Source organism: Lynx rufus, unplaced genomic scaffold (assembly GCF_022079265.1).
Source record: "Lynx rufus isolate CCGP_SWC_20201006 ecotype Redwood Valley unplaced genomic scaffold, mLynRuf1.p SCAF_2, whole genome shotgun sequence".
In the NCBI taxonomy this organism is placed as follows: domain Eukaryota; kingdom Metazoa; phylum Chordata; class Mammalia; order Carnivora; family Felidae; genus Lynx; species Lynx rufus.
The window spans coordinates 128,590,837-128,609,528 of record NW_025814834.1 but is presented as its reverse complement, the minus strand read 5'-3'; the positions used below and the strand labels follow the sequence as shown (position 1 = coordinate 128,609,528).

Sequence of the window (18,692 nt, the reverse complement as noted above, 5' to 3'; positions counted from 1 at the left end):
ATTTTGTTCACTATTATATCTCCTAACGTTTGGAACAGAGCTATAGCAGTGACAAGTGCAAAGCTATGTTAAAGAAGGGCAGGGGCAACTAAACTGACCGAGGGAGCTACGGGAGTACTCACAGATAAAACTGCACCTAAACCGGGACTGAAAGAGGTGAGAACCAAAAAGACTGGAGAGAGAGAAGAGTCGCGGCAGAGGCAATCTCGCGAGATATTGGGCAGCCAAGATGGCTTCCAGCACTTGCCGCCACACTTAATATGGCGATCGGGGAAGGTTCCTGGGGGAAATCACGCGAGAGTTGTAGCACGCCTACAGTCCGTGAATTGAGCCGGGGGTGTGGAGCAGCCAAGATGGAGCCGGCAGCCGGCGGCCCCGGCCCGCTGATCATGAACAACAAACAGCCCCAGCCGCCACCACCTCCGCCACCGGCAACCGCGCAGCCTCCACCCGGAGCCCCGCGGGCCGGCGGAGGCCTCCTGCCCGGGGGCAAAGCTCGGGAGTTCAACCGCAACCAGCGCAAAGACTCGGAGGTCAGGAGCTTCGGGGGGCGAGGACGGCACCGGGCGGGCGGTTGCGAGGGGCCCGGGGCTGCTTTCGGGTTCCAGCTGGGCTTCCCAGAGGGTTGGACATGGCCCGGCGGAGGAGTTGTCATTTTACAGAGAAAGGAGCAGGAAGCAAGGCTGGCACCCCCGGAGCCGGGGGCGTGAAGCCGGGGTCCCATCCCCGAGCTCCGCCGCTCGGGAGAACCTCCCGAAGCCGGCGACTGCTCGTTTGTTCCTCTGGGGCGGGGGCTGAGGGTGCGGCCTCGGGGCCCCAGCCCCTGGGGAAGCCGCTCCCGGTCCCAGTTCGGAGATGAGGAGTCAGTGGTCTGCGTGCGCTCCAGGGGGCGGGCGGCTGCATCCCGACCCCTAATCATCTCTGTCCGCTGGACCTGTGGGCTTTGCAGCGCGCGGTGGGCGGCGTGTGTGGGCTGGGAAGGGAGCTCAAAACCGGACGGAGCCAATTATCACTAATGGTACTACGCGCCCGGCGTTTTCGAGTGTAGGAGGGGTAACATTGCCTATTCACTCTGACCTTAGCTAGTACAGGTCCTGGCCCTAGTTTGACAGTGCCTGATGCGTCCGATGCTGAACTGTTAACAGTCATAAATATACATTGTAAACATGCATTAGAGCTCAGCATTCCCTCTCTTGCTAGTGGGCTGTTCCTCTGGTTCCGGAGACACCGTAGTCTGGAGCTGACTAGTCACCTCACCCGGAGTTAAAGAATTCCTCCCACTGCCTCCCATTGTAGATTTCATGAATGAAGACACACGCGTCACAGCACTTTAGGGCTTCTTAATCAGCACGTTCCCAGAGTTTTTACCGTGAGGTCTCCACCTGAGATAACTCGGGCTGGTCAGCAGTGAGGCGCTTATTAGTGATGGGGAATTCCTCCTTGTCCAAGCGCAGTGTCCCAGGTCCTACCATAGGCGGAGGATACCATCTTTAGATAGGTGAAATCAGTTCCTCTCAAGCTTTTGTATTTTGTTGGCGAGTGCAAACCTCTGGTAAAATGTGTCAGAATTTGCCAAGTCCAAAATAGAGGTACTTTAAGTTTGAAGCGAATTATTTGAAAAAGCAATGAATCTGACTTTTTAGAAGCCTTTGCATTGTGGGGTGATACAGGATTATGAAAGTGGTGGGGGTGAACCTGCCTTCATCAGAAGAGGAGTTTTAGTTTAATGTTTGTTTATTTTTGAGAGACAGAGCACGAATGGGGAAGGATCAGAGAGAGAGGGAGACACCGAATCGGAAGCAGGCTCCAGGCTCTGAGCTGTCAGCACAGAGCCTGAAGCCAGGCTCGAACTCACGAACCGCGAGATCATGACCTGAGCCCAAGTCGACGCTTAACCGACAGAGCCACCCAGGCGTCCCAAGAAGAGGAGTTTTAGTTTAAAACTAGCCGTGGAGGTGCCTGGTGACTGCTGGTTGAGCAATGACTCTTGGTTTTGGCTCAGGTCATGATCCCAGGGTTGTGGGATTGAGCCCCATGTCCAGCTCCATGGTGAGTGTGGAGCCTGCTTAAGATTCTCTTTCTTTCTCTCTCTCTGCCCCTCTCCCTTGCTTGCTCTCAAAAATAAAAATAAATAAATAAAACTAGTGATAAGTTTTCCTAAGTAGCCACAAATGATCAGATAAATACCCTTCGGTGCATTTAAATGTCTCTTTCTACCCTTTAATTTCCATAGAGACTAAACACATGAAAGGCCAGTCAGTGAACACGTTCAGTCTGAGAGGCCTGTTTCAGTTCGTTTTCTTAGAGATCCTGGTGCTGTACTCAGCTCTTTGGGGCACAGCTGGAATCTGTGGGCTGGGAGCCTGAGCAATGCCTGGAGGACAGGGAGGTTGACACCTGATGAGCGCCCAATGTGTGCTACATAATTTTGATTCGGCCTTAACAACTTTGAAGATTGGGGCGCCTGGGTGGCTCAGTCAATTAAGCGTCCGACTTCGGTTCAGGTCATGATCTCGTGGTTCGTGGGTTCGAGCCCCGCGTCGGGCTCTGTGCTAACAGCTCACAGCCTGGAGCCTGCTTTGGACTCTGTGTCTCCCTCTCTCTCTGCCCCTCCCTGACTCATGCTCTGTCTGTCTCCTTCAAAAATAAACATTAAAAAAAAACAAAAAAACACCTTGAAGATAGATTTTTGTCATTCCCATTCCATAAATGAAGAAACTGAAGCTCAGTAACTTGTGAAAGTGTACCTTCTGTTGCCTCTGATGGAGTAGAGTTCTTCATTTTTTTTTTTTCCAGTTTCTGTGGGTTTGTTATGTCACTTTGTGGGTGGTCTTTGTCTTCCCAAGTAGCTTGTAATTAAGCCTGAGGGCTCTACCTGTTCATCACCTCTTCTATCTTTCGAGCACCAGGCTTCCCAGATGGTGTTTCTCCTCCTCGGTGATCACCTATCCCTGTCAGTGAAAAGATTCTCTTTGTCAGATTCTCTCCTGTGTGTGGGAGGGAGACCATTCTGTTAGGCTGCTACCTTCTCTGTCTCACTGAAATTTGAGAGAAGGGCAGGAAAGCTGAGAGCGTCAATACGCATTTTGTCCTGAGCTGTTGATGGCCTACTAGTCAGAAAGAAGTGAGGCTTCCGGAATCTTAGCACCATGTGGAATGGTACATTCACTGCACAGAACACATAGAAGCTTTGTGTTCATTCATGTAATGAGAATTTATTTGACTATAAACTCGTCATTCATGCCCTCATTCAGGCCAGGTAGTGTGCTGGACATTGTGGAATCATTGGTGAGCAGACTGGTGGACAGAGTTCTCACTCTCAGGGAACTTGCACTCTCGTGGAGGGGCAGACACAAAACAAATACACGTGCCGGTATATAATGGTCAGTTGTAAGCGCTCTAAGGAAAAGTGGAAGGTGCTGTGCAAGGTCTTAATCGGGAGGCCTGAGCTAGCCCAGGAGGCGAAATGTGATAAAACCTCAAAGGAGTGGAGGCGGTGGTGTCTTGTAACCCAGCAGTGTCTCTGGACGCATATGTGTTTCTTCCTTTGGAAAATACTCACAATGGTCTTTTGCGTTACTCTCCTTTTCTGAAAAGGGCTACTCCGAGTCTCCAGATCTCGAGTTTGAATATGCTGACACGGACAAGTGGGCTGCAGAGCTCTCAGGTAAAGCATAGACCTTCATGTTATTTGGGGGTGTTTTTTCCCATATTGGTCTTTAATACAATTAAGAGTGAATGTCATTTTGGAGTTCATTTTCCCCCCTGGCTAGCCTAGTAATGAGATAGATAGATAGATAGATAGATAGATAAAACATGTTAATTATGGGATTCAAGCCTTGTATAGCTCATAACTTTGGCTTTCCCCTTACTTTGGCAAAGCACCTCTGTGCGGTCAGGTCAGTTGACCATGGCCCAATCACAGATGGTCATGCTCCTCGGCCATCCGCTGCCTGCCTGGCGGTGGTGTCTCTTAGGGCGGCAGGTCATGGGGCGTGCCGACAAGCGTGCCTGCATCTGTGCACATCTGTCGCTGCCGCTCATGTGTAACGTGAGCTAGCCTGAGCTGCTTCATAGTAGCCACTGGAGAGACACGTGTCCATGGTGGCAGTCAGCCTGTGGCGTGGCAGGATCGATGTGCACTGGACTGGAAATGCCTGGATTTGTCCGTAACTGGCACTCTGATTATCTGCTACAGGGGAAGTCGGCACTCTCTCTGTCGGGCCCGTCAGAGCACTAAGACCCCCTTAGTAACTGGACAGGCCCGGAGTCACTGTGACCGAGGGACAGAATGGGGCTTAGAAACAAATGCCTTACGTTCTCTGCTACATATGAGGCCCCTACAGAACGTGGACATGGAGCTGATGGGGCTTTGTTCTTGACAGAGCTTTACAGCTACACGGAAGGGCCGGAATTCCTGATGAATCGCAAATGCTTTGAGGAAGACTTCCGGATCCATGGTGAGAGGATTCCCCTCACTTCTTGGTTCCTTTGACCCAGCACCATGAGGGCCACAGGGTTTCTCTTAGTCATCTGAGTGACTGGAGTCACCCTGGACTGACCTAAGAAACCTGCTGAACCACAGTTGTTCAAAGCCACATGTGACCTTCAGGGTGGGCCTGCTGGTGCTCTGGTGGTGGCTTTTCAGAGTGTGAGTATTGGGGGGAAATAACTTTTTATGTGATTGAAATTGCACCAAAAATAGCAGTGTTTCAGTCTGAAAACTCAGATGCATAGAGCAGCAGTGTGGCCCTACGCTGCTGTAAGAGAGTAACTTATCTTTCTGAGTTTTCTGATCTTGTGGCAGGCCTGAATTCGGGAAGTTAACATTGTACGCATTCCATTGCGAGGATTTTTCTGGGCTCCCGTGTAAGTGGTCTCTTGCCCTGCAGTAACAGACAAGAAATGGACCGAGCTGGACACCAACCAGCACCGTACGCATGCCATGAGGCTCCTGGATGGCTTGGAAGTCACTGCCAGGGAAAAAAGACTCAAGGTGGCTCGAGCAATCCTCTACGTTGCCCAAGGTACCGAGTGGGCCCCAGGCACCCCGGCACCGCCCTGTCGGATACAGGGAGGGACTCAGCTGTGCCCCGTGTTCGCAGGCACCTTTGGGGAGTGTAGCTCAGAGGCAGAGGTGCAGTCCTGGATGCGCTACAACATCTTTCTGCTCCTGGAGGTGGGCACGTTCAATGCTTTGGTGGAGCTTCTGAATATGGAGATAGAGTGAGTTCTTCTGGGGAGCTTGAGTAGGGAAGGGGAGGCAGGGGATGAGGGGACAGAGCTTGCAGAACCAACTGCTTTTGAGAAGGGCGAGTGGGCCACATGGGGCGGGGCGGGGGGGGCGGTCCCAGCTCTCTTCTGGTCACGTTGAACTGTGGCCTCTTGGGCAGTCGTAACACACGATAAAACGTTTTGTTCCCCAGCACTTGTCAGGGGAACTTTTCATCTTCCTTCCTGGAGGAGGGCCTGACTCCCCAATCTCTCCTGCAGCAACAGTGCCGCCTGCAGCAGTGCGGTGAGGAAGCCGGCCATCTCCCTGGCTGACAGCACAGACCTGAGGTGAGCAGGCAGCGAGCCTGGGCTCCCCGAGGATGAGATCGGAGCAGGGGCAGGAGGGCATCCTCAGGTGTCCTCGCCACGTGTGCACTCCTTCTGCACATGCTGACTCAGTGTGGCCCGTGGCGGCCCTGCTGAGGGCCCTCCCTAGGGGGGGCTCGGAGGAGACTCCTAAAGGAAACGTCGGGTGAAGCTGCTTACTAGAGCCGTGGCGAGGGGCGGCCTCCCGCCCGCGCTGCTGCCGAGACCTTGGCGGTGTGGTATTTTGTGTTTGGTGAAACACACGACGTGGTTCCTTGGGCTCCGCCTTCCGTGGGTAGCTCGACCCCCACCTCCTTTGTGGCGTTTTGTGGCCGCACGGGAAGTAATAGTGGCTGCTAAACAGTAAGATCACCTTCCCATTTCCGTGGGAGTTTTCAGACTGGCTGTTTGTGGTGTTCCCCACAGTAGTTGGGGCACCGCCCGCTCGCTCCCGATTCCCGCACCAGTGTGGTAACCCTTGCTTCTTGTTGCCTTGACCCTGCGTTGCTTCTTCTGATCCGGCAGCTACTTCCACAGCTCGTGCCCACCTCTGTGTTTTTCCTGCTCCAGGAAGCTTAGGGCAGTAAATGCTTATGGCCGTTCTTGTTCATATTAATGCTTTCAGCAACCATTTATTTATTAAGCACCTGCTTTGAGTGAGCACTTAGCTCAGTGCCAGAATACAAAGCAGGGTAAGATCTGGTTGTAACCTTAGCACTTGGGTGAGAAGGGCACACCAAGAGGGGCCCTGTGAGACTCTCAGTTCTCCCCGTGTCACAGCCGTCCGCCACCAACTAGCCTTTGTGCACGAGCTTTCCTCATGTCAGCTGGAATGTGAGGAAGCCAGGACGCCCCTTGATTCCCCATTCTTCACCATTATGACTGGCTTTTGTTCCCAGGGTACTGCTCAACATCATGTACCTGATTGTGGAGACCGTTCACCAGGAGTGTGAGGGCGATAAGGCCGAGTGGAGGACCATGCGACAGACCTTCAGGGCTGAGCTGGGTAGGGCCCTGGAGATCCTGGCGTCTTGAGGCTCTGCCCGGGAGCTGAGGCTGCTGGCCTATGGGAGGGTCCTGTTCCTGCTGGTGGCCCTGATCACTTTGTGTTGCCTCTAGGTTCCCCCCTGTACAACAACGAACCATTTGCCATCATGCTGTTTGGGATGGTGACCAAATTTTGCAGCGGTCATGCCCCTCACTTCCCCATGAAGAAAGTTCTCTTACTTCTCTGGAAGACAGTGTTGGTGAGTACCCCCTTGAAGGGGAACTCAGCTGCTAGGGCTTGGGGCGGGAGAGAGACTTCACTGTATATCCTTTTAAATGTTGAATTGTATGAAAATCTGTATATAAATTAACATGTAATTAACTGCTTTGGTTTAAAACAAGATAGCACGCTTGACTCACTGCAGGCAAAGAGGACTTGGCCCTTGAGTCAAAATAGATTGTTGGCTCCCTGACTCCTGGAGTCATAAAACACCTTCCCCCCGCCAGACATGCTGCTTCTGAACCTGGAGTCAGTGAAGTGATTGGAGGCAGAATTAGAGCTGGTGTAACTGGGTCCCCTCAGTCAGAGGTCACTTGAAGGAAGCAAGAGCGAGCCCTGGGCTAGCGCCGTCTTCCTCGGGGTGTGGTGTGGAGCCTGTTTCTGGCTAGGGAAAGAATGGCCAGCACCCTCGGCTTGGGGCCGTTGTCAGCAGCCGAGCTCGCCGCCTTTCCCACCTGGACGAGAGACCTCAGCAGAGAGTGGAGCTGCCGTCGGGACTCCTCCTCCCCCTGGGGCTCACCTCCCTCTTTCCAGAGCAGGCCAACTCTGCAGAGCCAGGCTCGTGAGTTTAGGATCTCTTTAGAGTGGTGTGCACATTATATTTTGGTGAGACATCCTCTTGGTTCCTCACAAAGCCTCGCTGAAGCCAGAGACAAAAGCTGAATACCACTGGGGTTTTGGCTTCTAGGGGGATGTTGGAGTATCTGATGATGTATTCCCAAATTGAATTTGAAAGACTGGTAGGTACAGCTTTGGAAGCATGTGAGTCACAGGCTTTTCTAGAAATCTGAAAGGATAGGCTCCTGAGTTTGCTTTTTTGGCACGAAGAGTATATATCCTACGTGCAGAGCTAAACCCGTGTGTGCCGGCTCAGTCAGCCCGCATATCTCCTTCCCTTGGTCTGTTTTCTCCACTCCCACGTTGGTGTCGCTGAATTCTCATGTGAGTGGGTTTAGTCCCTGGTTCAGAGATTGATGCAGGTCATGGTGTCACGCATGCTTTCAAGCCTGACGCGGGGCTGAGGGACCCATTTGTAGATGTGTGACCCCGGCCCCGCCCCTCATCCACGATGCAGTGCACACTGGGCGGCTTCGAGGAGCTGCAGAGCATGAAGGCCGAGAAGCGCACTGTCCTGGGCCTTCCCCCGCTGCCTGAGGACAGCATCAAGGTGATCCGCAACATGAGGGCCGCCTCCCCGCCGGCGTCTGCCTCAGACCTGATTGAGCAGCAGCAGAAGCGGGGCCGTCGGGAGCACAAGGTGAGGGTGACCGGTGTCCCCGGTGACTCCTGAGGGTCTGAAGGTGCACATCGCGTGGCAGCCTGATCCCTGGGTGAGTGGGGTTGTTGGAAGTCCTCTCTGAGCAGCTAATCCAAATGAAGGCCTCCAGGCTGGGGGACGCTGTGTCTCTGAGTGGACACTCACCACATGGCACTCTTGAGGCACTGCGGCAAGAGAGGATTTGTCCTCTGGGCCCAACCTTGACTTCCTCTCTGGTTTTTCCACTGCCCTTGGCTCTGCCTTCCACCTTTGTGTGTTATGGCTTGTCTAGCCTCCTTGCCCTCTTATGGTTCCTTGCTTGGCACTTGTCCGATTCCCCTTCCCTCTGTTTTCAGGCACTGATAAAACAGGACAACTTGGATGCCTTCAACGAGCGGGATCCTTACAAGGCTGATGACTCTCGAGAAGAGGAAGAGGAGAATGATGATGACAACAGCTTGGAGGGGGAGACATTCCCCCTTGAGCGGGATGAAGTGATGCCTCCCCCACTGCAGCACCCTCAGACTGACAGGCTTACCTGCCCAAAGGGGCTTCCATGGGCTCCCAAGGTCAGGTGAGCCTCAGACACCTGGAACACTCCTGGCTCTTGAAACCAGAGGCCTTCCACCCCTAAGCCTGCCCCAGGCCTGAGTCACCACACGAGGTCCTCTGCAGGGCCAGGCTGATCTTGGCTCTGGGATGAAGCTCTCTTAAAGTACCTTGTGTTGGCCTAGAGGCCTCAGGGTGCCAGCCTTGGGCAGAGAGACCCGTGTATGGCTCTTGAATCAGTAATATGAATTAGCTCTTGGTTAGCCATATTAATGAAGGGGGAATAGGGAAAAATGAGAACAAGGACACTTAACCCATCTCCACTCACCCTGGGGTTGTATGTGGTTTTTAACAGAAAAATTAAAGACTAAGGAAGAGCTTTAGAATCCTAGGTAAGGTGTTTAAGATATGTATGCATAAATCAGGTGGGAAGGTACCTGGATATGAGTGGTTTCTGTTTAAAAAGTCACCAACTTAAGAAATAGGTGAGTATGTGAAAGGGCAATGCAGAAGTCACTTTTTCCATCTGAAACCCCAGTTTTCAGTGATCTGTGGATGGGATTACAACGCAAGTCTTCAGAAAACGTGACATGTGCTACTTGTCTGAGGCAGGAGAACAGGATTCATATGAAAATATCAGAAGCGTATAGATCCAGTTGTAAAAAAACTTTACATATTTGAGAAATTCTTTTGACAAACTTGTTATTGGTATCTGAATGACATGTGCTTTAAGTTTGATGTGTCACCTTAATTTTACGGGTAAACTGGTTACATACACATAATACACTTTCAGGTTATTGACCCAACAACGTTATGAAGGACATTAAGACAGTGTGAAGATTTTCTTTTTTCTTTTTTTTACTAAAAAGAAAAACAGTGGAGGCGCCTGGGTGGCTTAGTCGGTTAAGTGTCTGACTTCGGCTCAAGTCATGATCTTTTGGTTCATGGGTTCAAGCCCCGCATCGGACTCTGTGCTGACAGCTCAGAGTCTGGAGCCTGCTTCGGATTCTGTGTCTCCCTCTCTCTCTCTCTGCCCCTCCCCTGCTCATGTTCTGTCTCTCTCTCTGAAAAATGAAAACTTAAAAAAAAAAAAGTGGTGGGAGACCTTTTCTTCTGGCTTTGCAGTTTCTGAAGCTTCTATGCTTTATTAACCATGACACCTTGAAATAACTTTTAATAAAAACTTTGTTCTCTTTGGCAGAGAGAAAGACATTGAGATGTTCCTCGAGTCCAGCCGTAGCAAGTTTATTGGTTACACTCTAGGCAGGTGAGTGTGATCTGAGTTCCTTTTGAAGGAAGGTAGCGGGAGTGCACTCTCCTGGCCTCTGGTGTTTGTGGATCAAGGCGAGTTGATGTCCCAGCTCAACACAGGGCTTTCTTTATTCTGCAGTGACACGAACACAGTGGTGGGGCTGCCCAGGCCAATCCACGAAAGCATTAAGACTCTGAAACAGGTAGGTGGCCTTGGGTGAGCTTTTGGCCTACTTTGGTCCCAAGTGAGTAAAGTGAGAACAGCCTGTTGGGCTAAACCTTTTGAGATGGTTGTCTGCCTGAAGGAGCCTGGGGCGGGGGAATGGGTGGACCACAGCCATACCTTTAACACAGCTCTTTGTAAGTTTTACTTATTTTAGCTGAGTTCTTGTTGGGGACTTAACTGGGCCATTATTAAAGATATACTTGAGGGGCGCCTGGGTGGCTCAGTCGGTTAAGTGTCCAACTTCGACTCAGGTCATGATCTTGCAGTTTGTGAGTTCAACCCCACATCAGGCTCTGTGCTGACAGCTCAGTCTGGAGCCTGCTTCGGATTCTGTGTCTCCGCCTCTCTCTGCCCCTCCCATGCTCATGCTCTGTCTCTCTCTGTCTCTCAATAATAAATAAACATTTAAAAAAATTAAAAAAAAAAAGATATGTTTGATAGTTGGAGTTTTAAGGGGCCTGAGTTTTCCTAGCCTTAGTTCTAAAGCATTCAAGATCGAGAAGTGGGCAGATGGAGATCAAAACACCAGCTTTACTGCTGATAGAGCTACTGGAGAGTGAGCCATAAGAACATGGTAATGATATGCATCCCAATGCTTTACTTCCAAAATTAGGCAGCCAGGGCCAGGCAGGGCTGGAACTACGCTAAGCCTGGTTGAGGAGCAGAAGAGAGCCCAGGCTTTTTTTCTTTTTTTCTAAAGAGAAGAGAGAAGGAGGTTGGGCTCAGAAAGTCCTATTCCTCCTCCCATACCTGCCAGTCAGCAAAGTGAGGAAAGAGCGTGTGGGAAGAAGCAGGGAGGCCAGGAGTTTTTACACACACATGTCTCTCCACATGGGAGGAGGCATCAAGAGTGGGGAAAGGATGTCTTCCCTGACAACATGTCGGCGTGTGAATGTCGGTATGTTTTTGAAGTGTGTGTTTGAGATTTGTAGTACGAAGTGGGCCTTGTGTGGCTAGGCTTTTGAGTACTAGCTTCTGAGTACTTGAGTACTTGCTCCTGAGTACTTGATTCTCCCTTTAATAGTTTTTTCTTCTGTCTTTATAGCTATCTGAAAAACCCCTTTCCCTTAGTTTGTGTCTAACGTGTGCTTTTAGACTGGTTTTAAGTATGTGCCCACTTAGAAAATATTTCAGGATTTGAGTTAGGGATCTTTGTGGTGACTTAGCCCTCTTTGAAAAGCTCGGGTTTGAGGAAAGTTGCCTGGGGTCTTTGCCAGGGTGCAGGGCTCTGGCCAGAGACTGAGAGGCGTTCCCTCTTTCTCTCCAGCACAAGTACACGTCGATTGCAGAGGTACAGGCACAGATGGAGGAGGAGTACCTTCGCTCTCCTCTCTCGGGGGTGAGTCTGAGGCCTTCTTCAGCCACTGGACTGCCAGCAGCTCCCAGGCACTGCTGGGCCCAGACTACCGAGCTGCTCCAGGCCCCATCTTCAAAAAACTCCCAGTCTCACTCCCACACCAGGGCTGGCGTATGTCTAGGGTGGGGGTCAAGAGCACAGTCACCTGCCTCTGACTCCCGGCTCCACCACTCAGTAGGTGGCAACTTAGGCAAGTTACCAAATCTCTCTGTGCTTTAGTTTCCTTGCCTGTAGAATGGGAATGATGATAGTCCCTCCTCCATAGAGCTGTAGTAAAGTTGAAGTGAGTTATTACAAGTATGGTACCTGGCACGTGTAGCACGTGTATTCTTCAAGGTTTGCCATTGTTACCGACATCATCATTTACATCAATACTTAATAGATTCTCCTCCAGCCAGCTAGCAAGCTGGCTCAGGAGAGCAGAGTCGGGACTGGGGTTTTGTATTTGTACCTGTTGTGTTACAAGGGAGAAGAGGAAGTGGAGCAGGTACCCGCGGAAACCCTTTACCAAGGCTTGCTTCCCAGCCTGCCCCAGTACATGGTAAGTGCTCCTGCTATTGAGGTGTCGCCTCCTCTTCGTGAGTGCTCTGGGTCTGGACCTCTCCAGTGCCCATCAGTACCTGCCATGGGACCGCCCTCCCTGCTACACTGGCCTTGAGAGGATGCCCTGCCGGTGTCAGCCCCTCCTGCCGCCTGCCCGAACACCTCCCGAAGGACCACTTCTCAGGCCTTCGGTCTGCTGCTCCCCAGATCGCGCTGCTGAAGATCCTGCTGGCTGCCGCCCCCACCTCGAAAGCCAAAACAGACTCAATCAACATCTTAGCAGACGTCCTGCCTGAGGAGATGCCGTGAGTAGTATTCCTGTGAATGGAGCAGGCTAGGGGCCGCCAAGTAGAGGAGCCAGGGGAAGCGGTTTCCTCTCGGTCCCACTCTTGCTCAGTTGTTTTCTTTTTTTGGCTCAACTTCTCTGTAGGTTAAGTTTAGGGTGTTCCTGACTTAGAAGAAAGAAAATGTATCTATTGGATTAAATATTTGGTTTTACTGGTTGGGGAAGTGGCTTAGTGTGGTTGGCCTGGATTCTAGTGTAGACTTTGCCGCTGAGTGAACTAGGGAAAAGTCGTTTTCTCCTCTATAAAATGAATCAGGCTGTGTTCGACATATCCTAAAACCTTCCCTCGAAAGCTGTCTGAGCAACACACCCAGGACCTGTAGGTTTAGCTTCTGGAAAGTTTACCAGCCAGCAGCTGAACCTGAGCTGGGTGTAGGATTCTTTCCTATTGGCTGGCGATTTGGCATGTGGAGTATTTGCGGATATCTCTGGCTGATAGTGAAATCCTTAGGGGTTCTTTTTCCCTGAGGCACTGACCTCATCGCTTTGATGTAAGAGTACAAAACAAGATCATTTTCTGCTTTGAGAAGGACCTGGGCTTTGATCTGACCTCCTTCCTGCGTGCCAGCTCTGAGCCCGGCTCCCTGGGGGCTTGGGGGCTGGGCCCCTTGAGTCTGGCAGTGATAGCTGCGTGAGGGAGGAGGCAGGGATTGGCTACTACCAAAGGGAGTGTCCCAGAACACTAAGCCATCATGATGGTCCTTGGAAGAAGGGTCCCAGAGTCAAATATTAAATCTCCTCTTAGATTTACAGTGAGAAGTTCTGAATTAAGAAACCGATTTAACTCAGTGCTTCTTCCATTTATCTGACTCCAAAGCCCTTTTTTCTCCAATGCCTGAAACATCTCAGTGTGCTAGCGTTCCCCAGAATACACTTTGAGGAACCCAAGTTCATCTCATGGCAAAAGTGTAGGAAGATCTTGAAAAGGAGAAGTTCATTTTGGGAGGAAAAGCAGGGCAATAGGCTAAGAACGTGTTTGAGGCCCCCCAGGAAGCAAATTGTGCTGAGCTGGATTGCTTGTTGAGGTGGGTGGGAGGAGCCCTGGCCCTGATCGCAGAGATGTCCACAGGGTGGGTGGTGAGGTGGAAGGCTTTGCCTGGGGAAAGCTCAGGAATCCCATCTCTCCTGCGAGTGCCCAAAGGGTAGCGCTGCCCATGCTGGTGGCTCACCCGGAAATTGTGTTTCCAGCACCACTGTGTTGCAGAGCATGAAGCTGGGGGTGGATGTGAACCGCCACAAAGAGGTCATTGTTAAGGCCATTTCTGCTGTCCTGCTGTTGCTGCTCAAGCATTTTAAGTTGAACCACGTCTACCAGGTACCTGCGGGGCCTTCCTTTCTGTTCACTGGGCCAGGGCCTCAGGCAGCGCTGCTCCTCTAGCCCCGAAGAACGGAGGCCTTGCCCTTCAAACCCCCTTGAGCTCTGCATGAATGTTTTAAGATCCAGTCCTCCAACTAAGGCCTTTTATCACTGGAGGGAGGAGGGTGAGGTCCTAAAGGGCATGCTTATTTTTTTCTGTTGGTTTCAGTTTGAATACATGGCCCAGCACCTGGTGTTTGCCAATTGCATCCCTTTGATCCTAAAGTTCTTCAATCAAAACATTATGTCCTACATCACCGCCAAGAACAGGTGATAAGGATGAGGGATCAGGAAGGGGTAGGGATGGCCAGAGGCCCGGCTGGCCTCTCCTGAGCTCATTCAGCACCTACAAGCCAGCACTCTGCCAGACGTCAGGACACAAAGATGGACGAGTCATGGTCTCTGCTCTGGAAAATGCCAGTGTGTCAGGTCTGAGTCCAGCTAGTCTAGTGACAGGTGACTCAGTCTGTGCCTGGGTGGGAGGGTTCTCATCCTGGGCCCTCTCACTGTTGTGTGCTTCTTCGAGGACACTGGCCGGGCCTCCTGTTCTCTACGGAGCTCTGCCGTGTTCACCATAAGGACCCATCTGCTGACTCTACCCCTGTCCCCATCGCCTGGTACCAGCTGTATTTGACGGTACACCGCTGAGTGAGCTGTGGGCCAGACGCCGTCTCCTTTAGGGGCTTGGCATACATTAATTGCCTAGAGAAATCTTCTGCCCCAGCCCCAGACTCATTGCTGTTGGGAAAGCAGTCTCTCTGAACCTTACAAGATGACAGGCTGGTCTCTGGTCATAGAGGGACCATATAAGTTCTCTTGAAACGGGGATTTCATCATCCTCTAGCTGGGGAAATGAGGGGAATGCAGGCTAGGCGGTCCTGCTTCCACTCCCAGCAAGTAAGGAGGAAGGCTGGGAGCCAGCCACGTCCCAGCTGTCTCTCCAGCCCCTAGCTTTGCTCACGGTGGTCGCCCGGCTTCTCTTTCTCCCTGCAGCATCTCTGTCCTGGATTACCCTCACTGCGTGGTACATGAGCTGCCGGAACTGACTGCTGAGAGTCTGGTGAGTCATGCTGTTCTTTGGCGTGAGGGGGGTGTTGGAGGGCCTGCCTCCCCCGATACAGAGATAGAGGGGCTCACAGATGAGGTCACCCGTTGGGTGCTGGCTTTTAAAGCAGTGTAATTGCACAGAAGGGCCGGAGGAGGGACCTTGCAGAGTGGCAAGATTTGGATACAGGGAGTAGTTTATCAGGAGTGTGGTGTTCAGGGGCTGCTGACCCAGAGCTCACCTGGTCGAGTGGTTTCCCTCTCCCACACTGGATCTCTGTGGGGCACAGCTCTGAGGGAGCCTGGGTGTGGGTGCCCCGGGTGTGGAGGCTGATGGCACAGCCCCCTCAAATCATGCTCCATGTTTCCTGCAGAAAAATTCTAGGGGACTCCCTTATCCCTGCCAAGCTCTGGGATGGAAGTACCTTGGGCTGAGGAGAGGAGAGGGCTGCTGCTATAGACGAGGAGAGAGCTGGCAGTTCCGAGAGAGGTGTGAGGGCCTTGGAAACCACTGAGCACCCTGCAGCTGTGAGAGTTACAGGCATTCCTGGCTTTTCCCTGCAGGAAGCAGGTGACAATAACCAGTTTTGCTGGAGGAACCTCTTTTCTTGCATCAATCTGCTTCGGATCTTGAACAAGCTGACAAAATGGAAGCATTCGAGGACGATGGTGAGCTAGTACAGTCAGCAGGCACACAACTCGGAGCTCAAGGCAGAGGGCCACACTTCGTGCTGTCCCCTCCCAGGACGTCCGTGGAGCAGGCTTGCTGCTGCCCTATACCCTTCTCACTGGACTCTTCCTGTAGCCACATCCTTGCATGTTAATGGCTGATGCCTGGCCCCTTGCTGAGTTGAACTAGAAGCTAGAAGAGGCTCGGTCATGGCCTGAAACGAATCGACACTTAGAGAAGGGATTTTACTACATTCTCTTAATCTCCATCAGTAACACAACCAGGGTTCTAGGAGTTTCCCTTAACCTTGAGTCTGAGGACGCCTTTGGGGTAGGGAGGTCCATGAATCCTCGGAGATTTTACATACATGCACATAGGAACGTTCACAGTGAGAGACTTCACGGCTTTCCTCGGATTTCACAATGACCTGTGATTTGGGCAGTGGGGCGTCCATGCCCGGGAAGCCCTCTCAGTCTGGGGAAAACTGGGATGGTTGGTTACCCTTAACCCTAGAAGGTGGTAGTGCAGGAGTTTTTCTCTGCCCTCAGCCTGGTCCTCGTGCCTCTTCCCAGATGCTAGTGGTGTTCAAGTCGGCCCCCATCTTGAAGCGGGCCTTGAAGGTGAAACAGGCCATGATGCAGCTCTACGTGCTGAAGCTGCTCAAGGTGCAAACCAAGTATCTGGGACGGCAGTGGCGGAAGAGCAACATGAAGACCATGTCCGCCATCTACCAGAAGGTGCGGCATCGGCTGAATGACGACTGGGCATACGGCAACGGTAAGGCTCTGGCACAAGCTGGGCCGGGCCAGGGGGGTGGGGGGGGGTAGGGGTGACAGCTTTCCAGAACCCCGAAGAATCTAGTTCCTGCTTTTGTGGCCTCAGGATAGGAGCTCCAGGAAGGACTTTGAGAAGCTGCCTTGACTTGGTGCCTGTGATCATCCCCCAGTCCTCTCTTCCTCCCCCTGAACTAGTTCCTTTTCCAGAAACTCTCACAAGACGCTCTCCCATCTTTTCTCTCCTCACTACAACTGCCTTAGTTCTGGCCACTGAAATTCCCACAGAGCCTGATGGCTTCCTTGCCCCCAGTTTCTTCATCGGTGCCTCAAAGTGTGCCCCAGTGATCTTTTTAAATTTTTTTTTTCTTTATTTTTGAGAGGCAGAGAGAGAGCAAGAGTTGGGGAGGGGCAGAGAGAAACGGAGACACAGAATCCCAAGCAGGCTCCAGGCTCTGAGCTGTCAGCACAGAGCCCCATGCAGGGCCTGAACTCACAAACTGTGAGGTCATGCATGACCTGAGCTGAAGTCAGATGTTCAACTGACTGAGCCACCGAGGCGCCCCGCCCCAGTGATCTTTTTAAAAAGCATATCCTGTGGGGCTAACTCCCCGAGTGAAATCCTTTGTTAGCTTCTGATTTCCCTTAGAATTTGAGCCACACTCTTAAGGCACGTGAGGCTTGCCCAGCCTCCCTTCCCCTCCTTCATAATCTGATCCAGCTTCTCTCCAGCCCAGCCTCTGTCGCACACAGGGATCTTGGCACATTAACCACGTTGTCCCCCACTTTTCTTGCCCCTGGCAGGAAGCCTCCCTCATACGCCTCACTGTTCGGTATCTGTATGTGTCCCTCCCATCTGGGGGGCTCCCTCAGCCTCCAGGCAGAGTGGTTCTTCCCTGGCTTTCCTGAGTGTGCTGCCGCACCATACCATTCTAGCCCACAGCCCCATGTCCAGGTGACCACATCTGTACCCCGATGCCCTGAATTTGTGTAGACCCAGCGTGGCCCCCAGTCCCTGGTCAGGGAACTGAGGGAATGAGCAAATGAGGGAATCTGCAGTTTCCTGCCATTGATCTCAGAGAGCCAGGAGAGTGTAACTTTCAGAGAAGTATGTCATTCCATGGCTCTCCCTGGCTGGGTCCCCCTAAACTGCAGTGTGGCCCCTTTCCCTGTAGATCTGGCTTTTCTCTTTTTACCTGAGTTTCCTTTGTGTCTAAGGAAAAAGCCCCGTCAGTCTTCCTGAGGATAGAGATTGGAGGTCTCTGGCTCCCAGTTGACAATCAACATTTCAGGCCAGGGCCAGCCTGGCCCCAAGCTCTAGTGAACCCAGGGGGAGCTGCCATGAGGGCTTGGCCCCTGAACGTGTCTTCCTGCTTTGTCTCAGATCTTGATGCGCGGCCCTGGGACTTCCAGGCAGAGGAATGCGCCCTCCGTGCCAATATCGAACGCTTCAACGCCCGGCGGTATGACCGAGCCCATAGCAACCCGGACTTCCTACCTGTGGACAACTGCCTGCAGAGTGTCCTGGGCCAGCGAGTGGACCTCCCTGAGGACTTCCAGATGAACTACGACCTCTGGTTAGAAAGGGAGGTCTTCTCCAAGCCCATTTCCTGGGAGGAGCTGCTGCAGTGAGGCTCCTGGGCAGGGGACTGACTGCAAAGGAAAGAAGGGGTGATCTGGAGGGGCCCCAGGGGCTGTCCCAGTTCATTGCCGCAGTGCTCCCACCTCCCTCCAGGTGGCAGCACAGCCCCACTGTGCCCTCCCTAGGCCCCGCTGGGCTTGTGGGTGAGTCAGATTTGGCCCTTCATTCATTCCCAGCGTCCTGCTCAGAGCAGCGAGCTCTCTGCGTGGGATCCTATCTTCTTCACTCATCCCCACCCTCTTCTCTTGGACGTGGTCGGTTGCGGCTCATTTCTCAGTCAGCCCAAGGCTGGGAAAAGCCTAGATAGGCTGGGAAGCCATTGCATCTGAGTTGCAGGGGCCACACTGAGGCTCTTCCTGAGACACACACATCCTTAGAGTCTCAGCCGGCCGGGGAGGAGGGCTTAGCATTAGGCCAGGGTCAGAAAGTCGGAATTTTGGTTTTGCTTTGGGGGGTTTCTGATGTCACTCCAGCCTCCTGCTTTCGTCCCAAGGCAATTGCAGAGGCTCCTACAGCTGCCTCAGTACTTTGGTTTTGGACAGGTTTGGGGGGTAGGAACGGAAGCTGTCCTTAATCAGAGGTGCCATTTTTCCTCTTGGCTTGCAGGGGTCTGTAAATACCTATATATAAATCTCTGTGTATTCTCTTGTGTCACGTTGGGGTTTTTAACGTGTTTGTGTATTCTGTTTACATTAAAAGGAAGCAAAAATGACCCCCATTGCCTTGTCTGCAGGAAATACGGTCCCTGAGTATCTATGAGTCTAGAAAATGGGTTTTCCTGCCAGCATTGATAGGTCACCCACTTGTTCCCTGCCAGGCTGCCTGCCTT

At 52.2% G+C, this 18,692-nt stretch overlaps 1 protein-coding gene across 2 annotated transcripts; it reads left to right on the top strand.

The window, feature by feature from the left end:
* The first annotated feature begins 315 nt into the window (after positions 1–315).
* STRIP1 (striatin interacting protein 1) lies at positions 316–18,575 on the top strand. Of its 2 annotated transcripts, none has more exons than XM_047083702.1 (21): positions 316–533; positions 3,598–3,667; positions 4,386–4,460; positions 4,893–5,027; positions 5,106–5,226; positions 5,494–5,562; positions 6,480–6,586; positions 6,700–6,827; positions 7,923–8,105; positions 8,462–8,679; positions 9,856–9,921; positions 10,045–10,108; positions 11,399–11,470; positions 11,955–12,029; positions 12,239–12,336; positions 13,566–13,620; positions 13,904–14,004; positions 14,728–14,794; positions 15,343–15,447; positions 16,021–16,225; positions 17,606–18,575. In XM_047083702.1, the coding sequence occupies exons 1-21, from the start codon at positions 354–356 to the stop codon at positions 17,851–17,853; spliced, it is 2,442 nt and encodes an 813-aa protein (XP_046939658.1). In that variant the 5' UTR covers positions 316–353; the 3' UTR covers positions 17,854–18,575. The 2 variants fall into 2 exon arrangements, with proteins under 2 accessions (XP_046939658.1, XP_046939657.1); XM_047083701.1 differs by having other exon boundaries at positions 317–533; positions 13,566–13,692.
* The last annotated feature ends 117 nt before the right edge of the window (positions 18,576–18,692 follow it).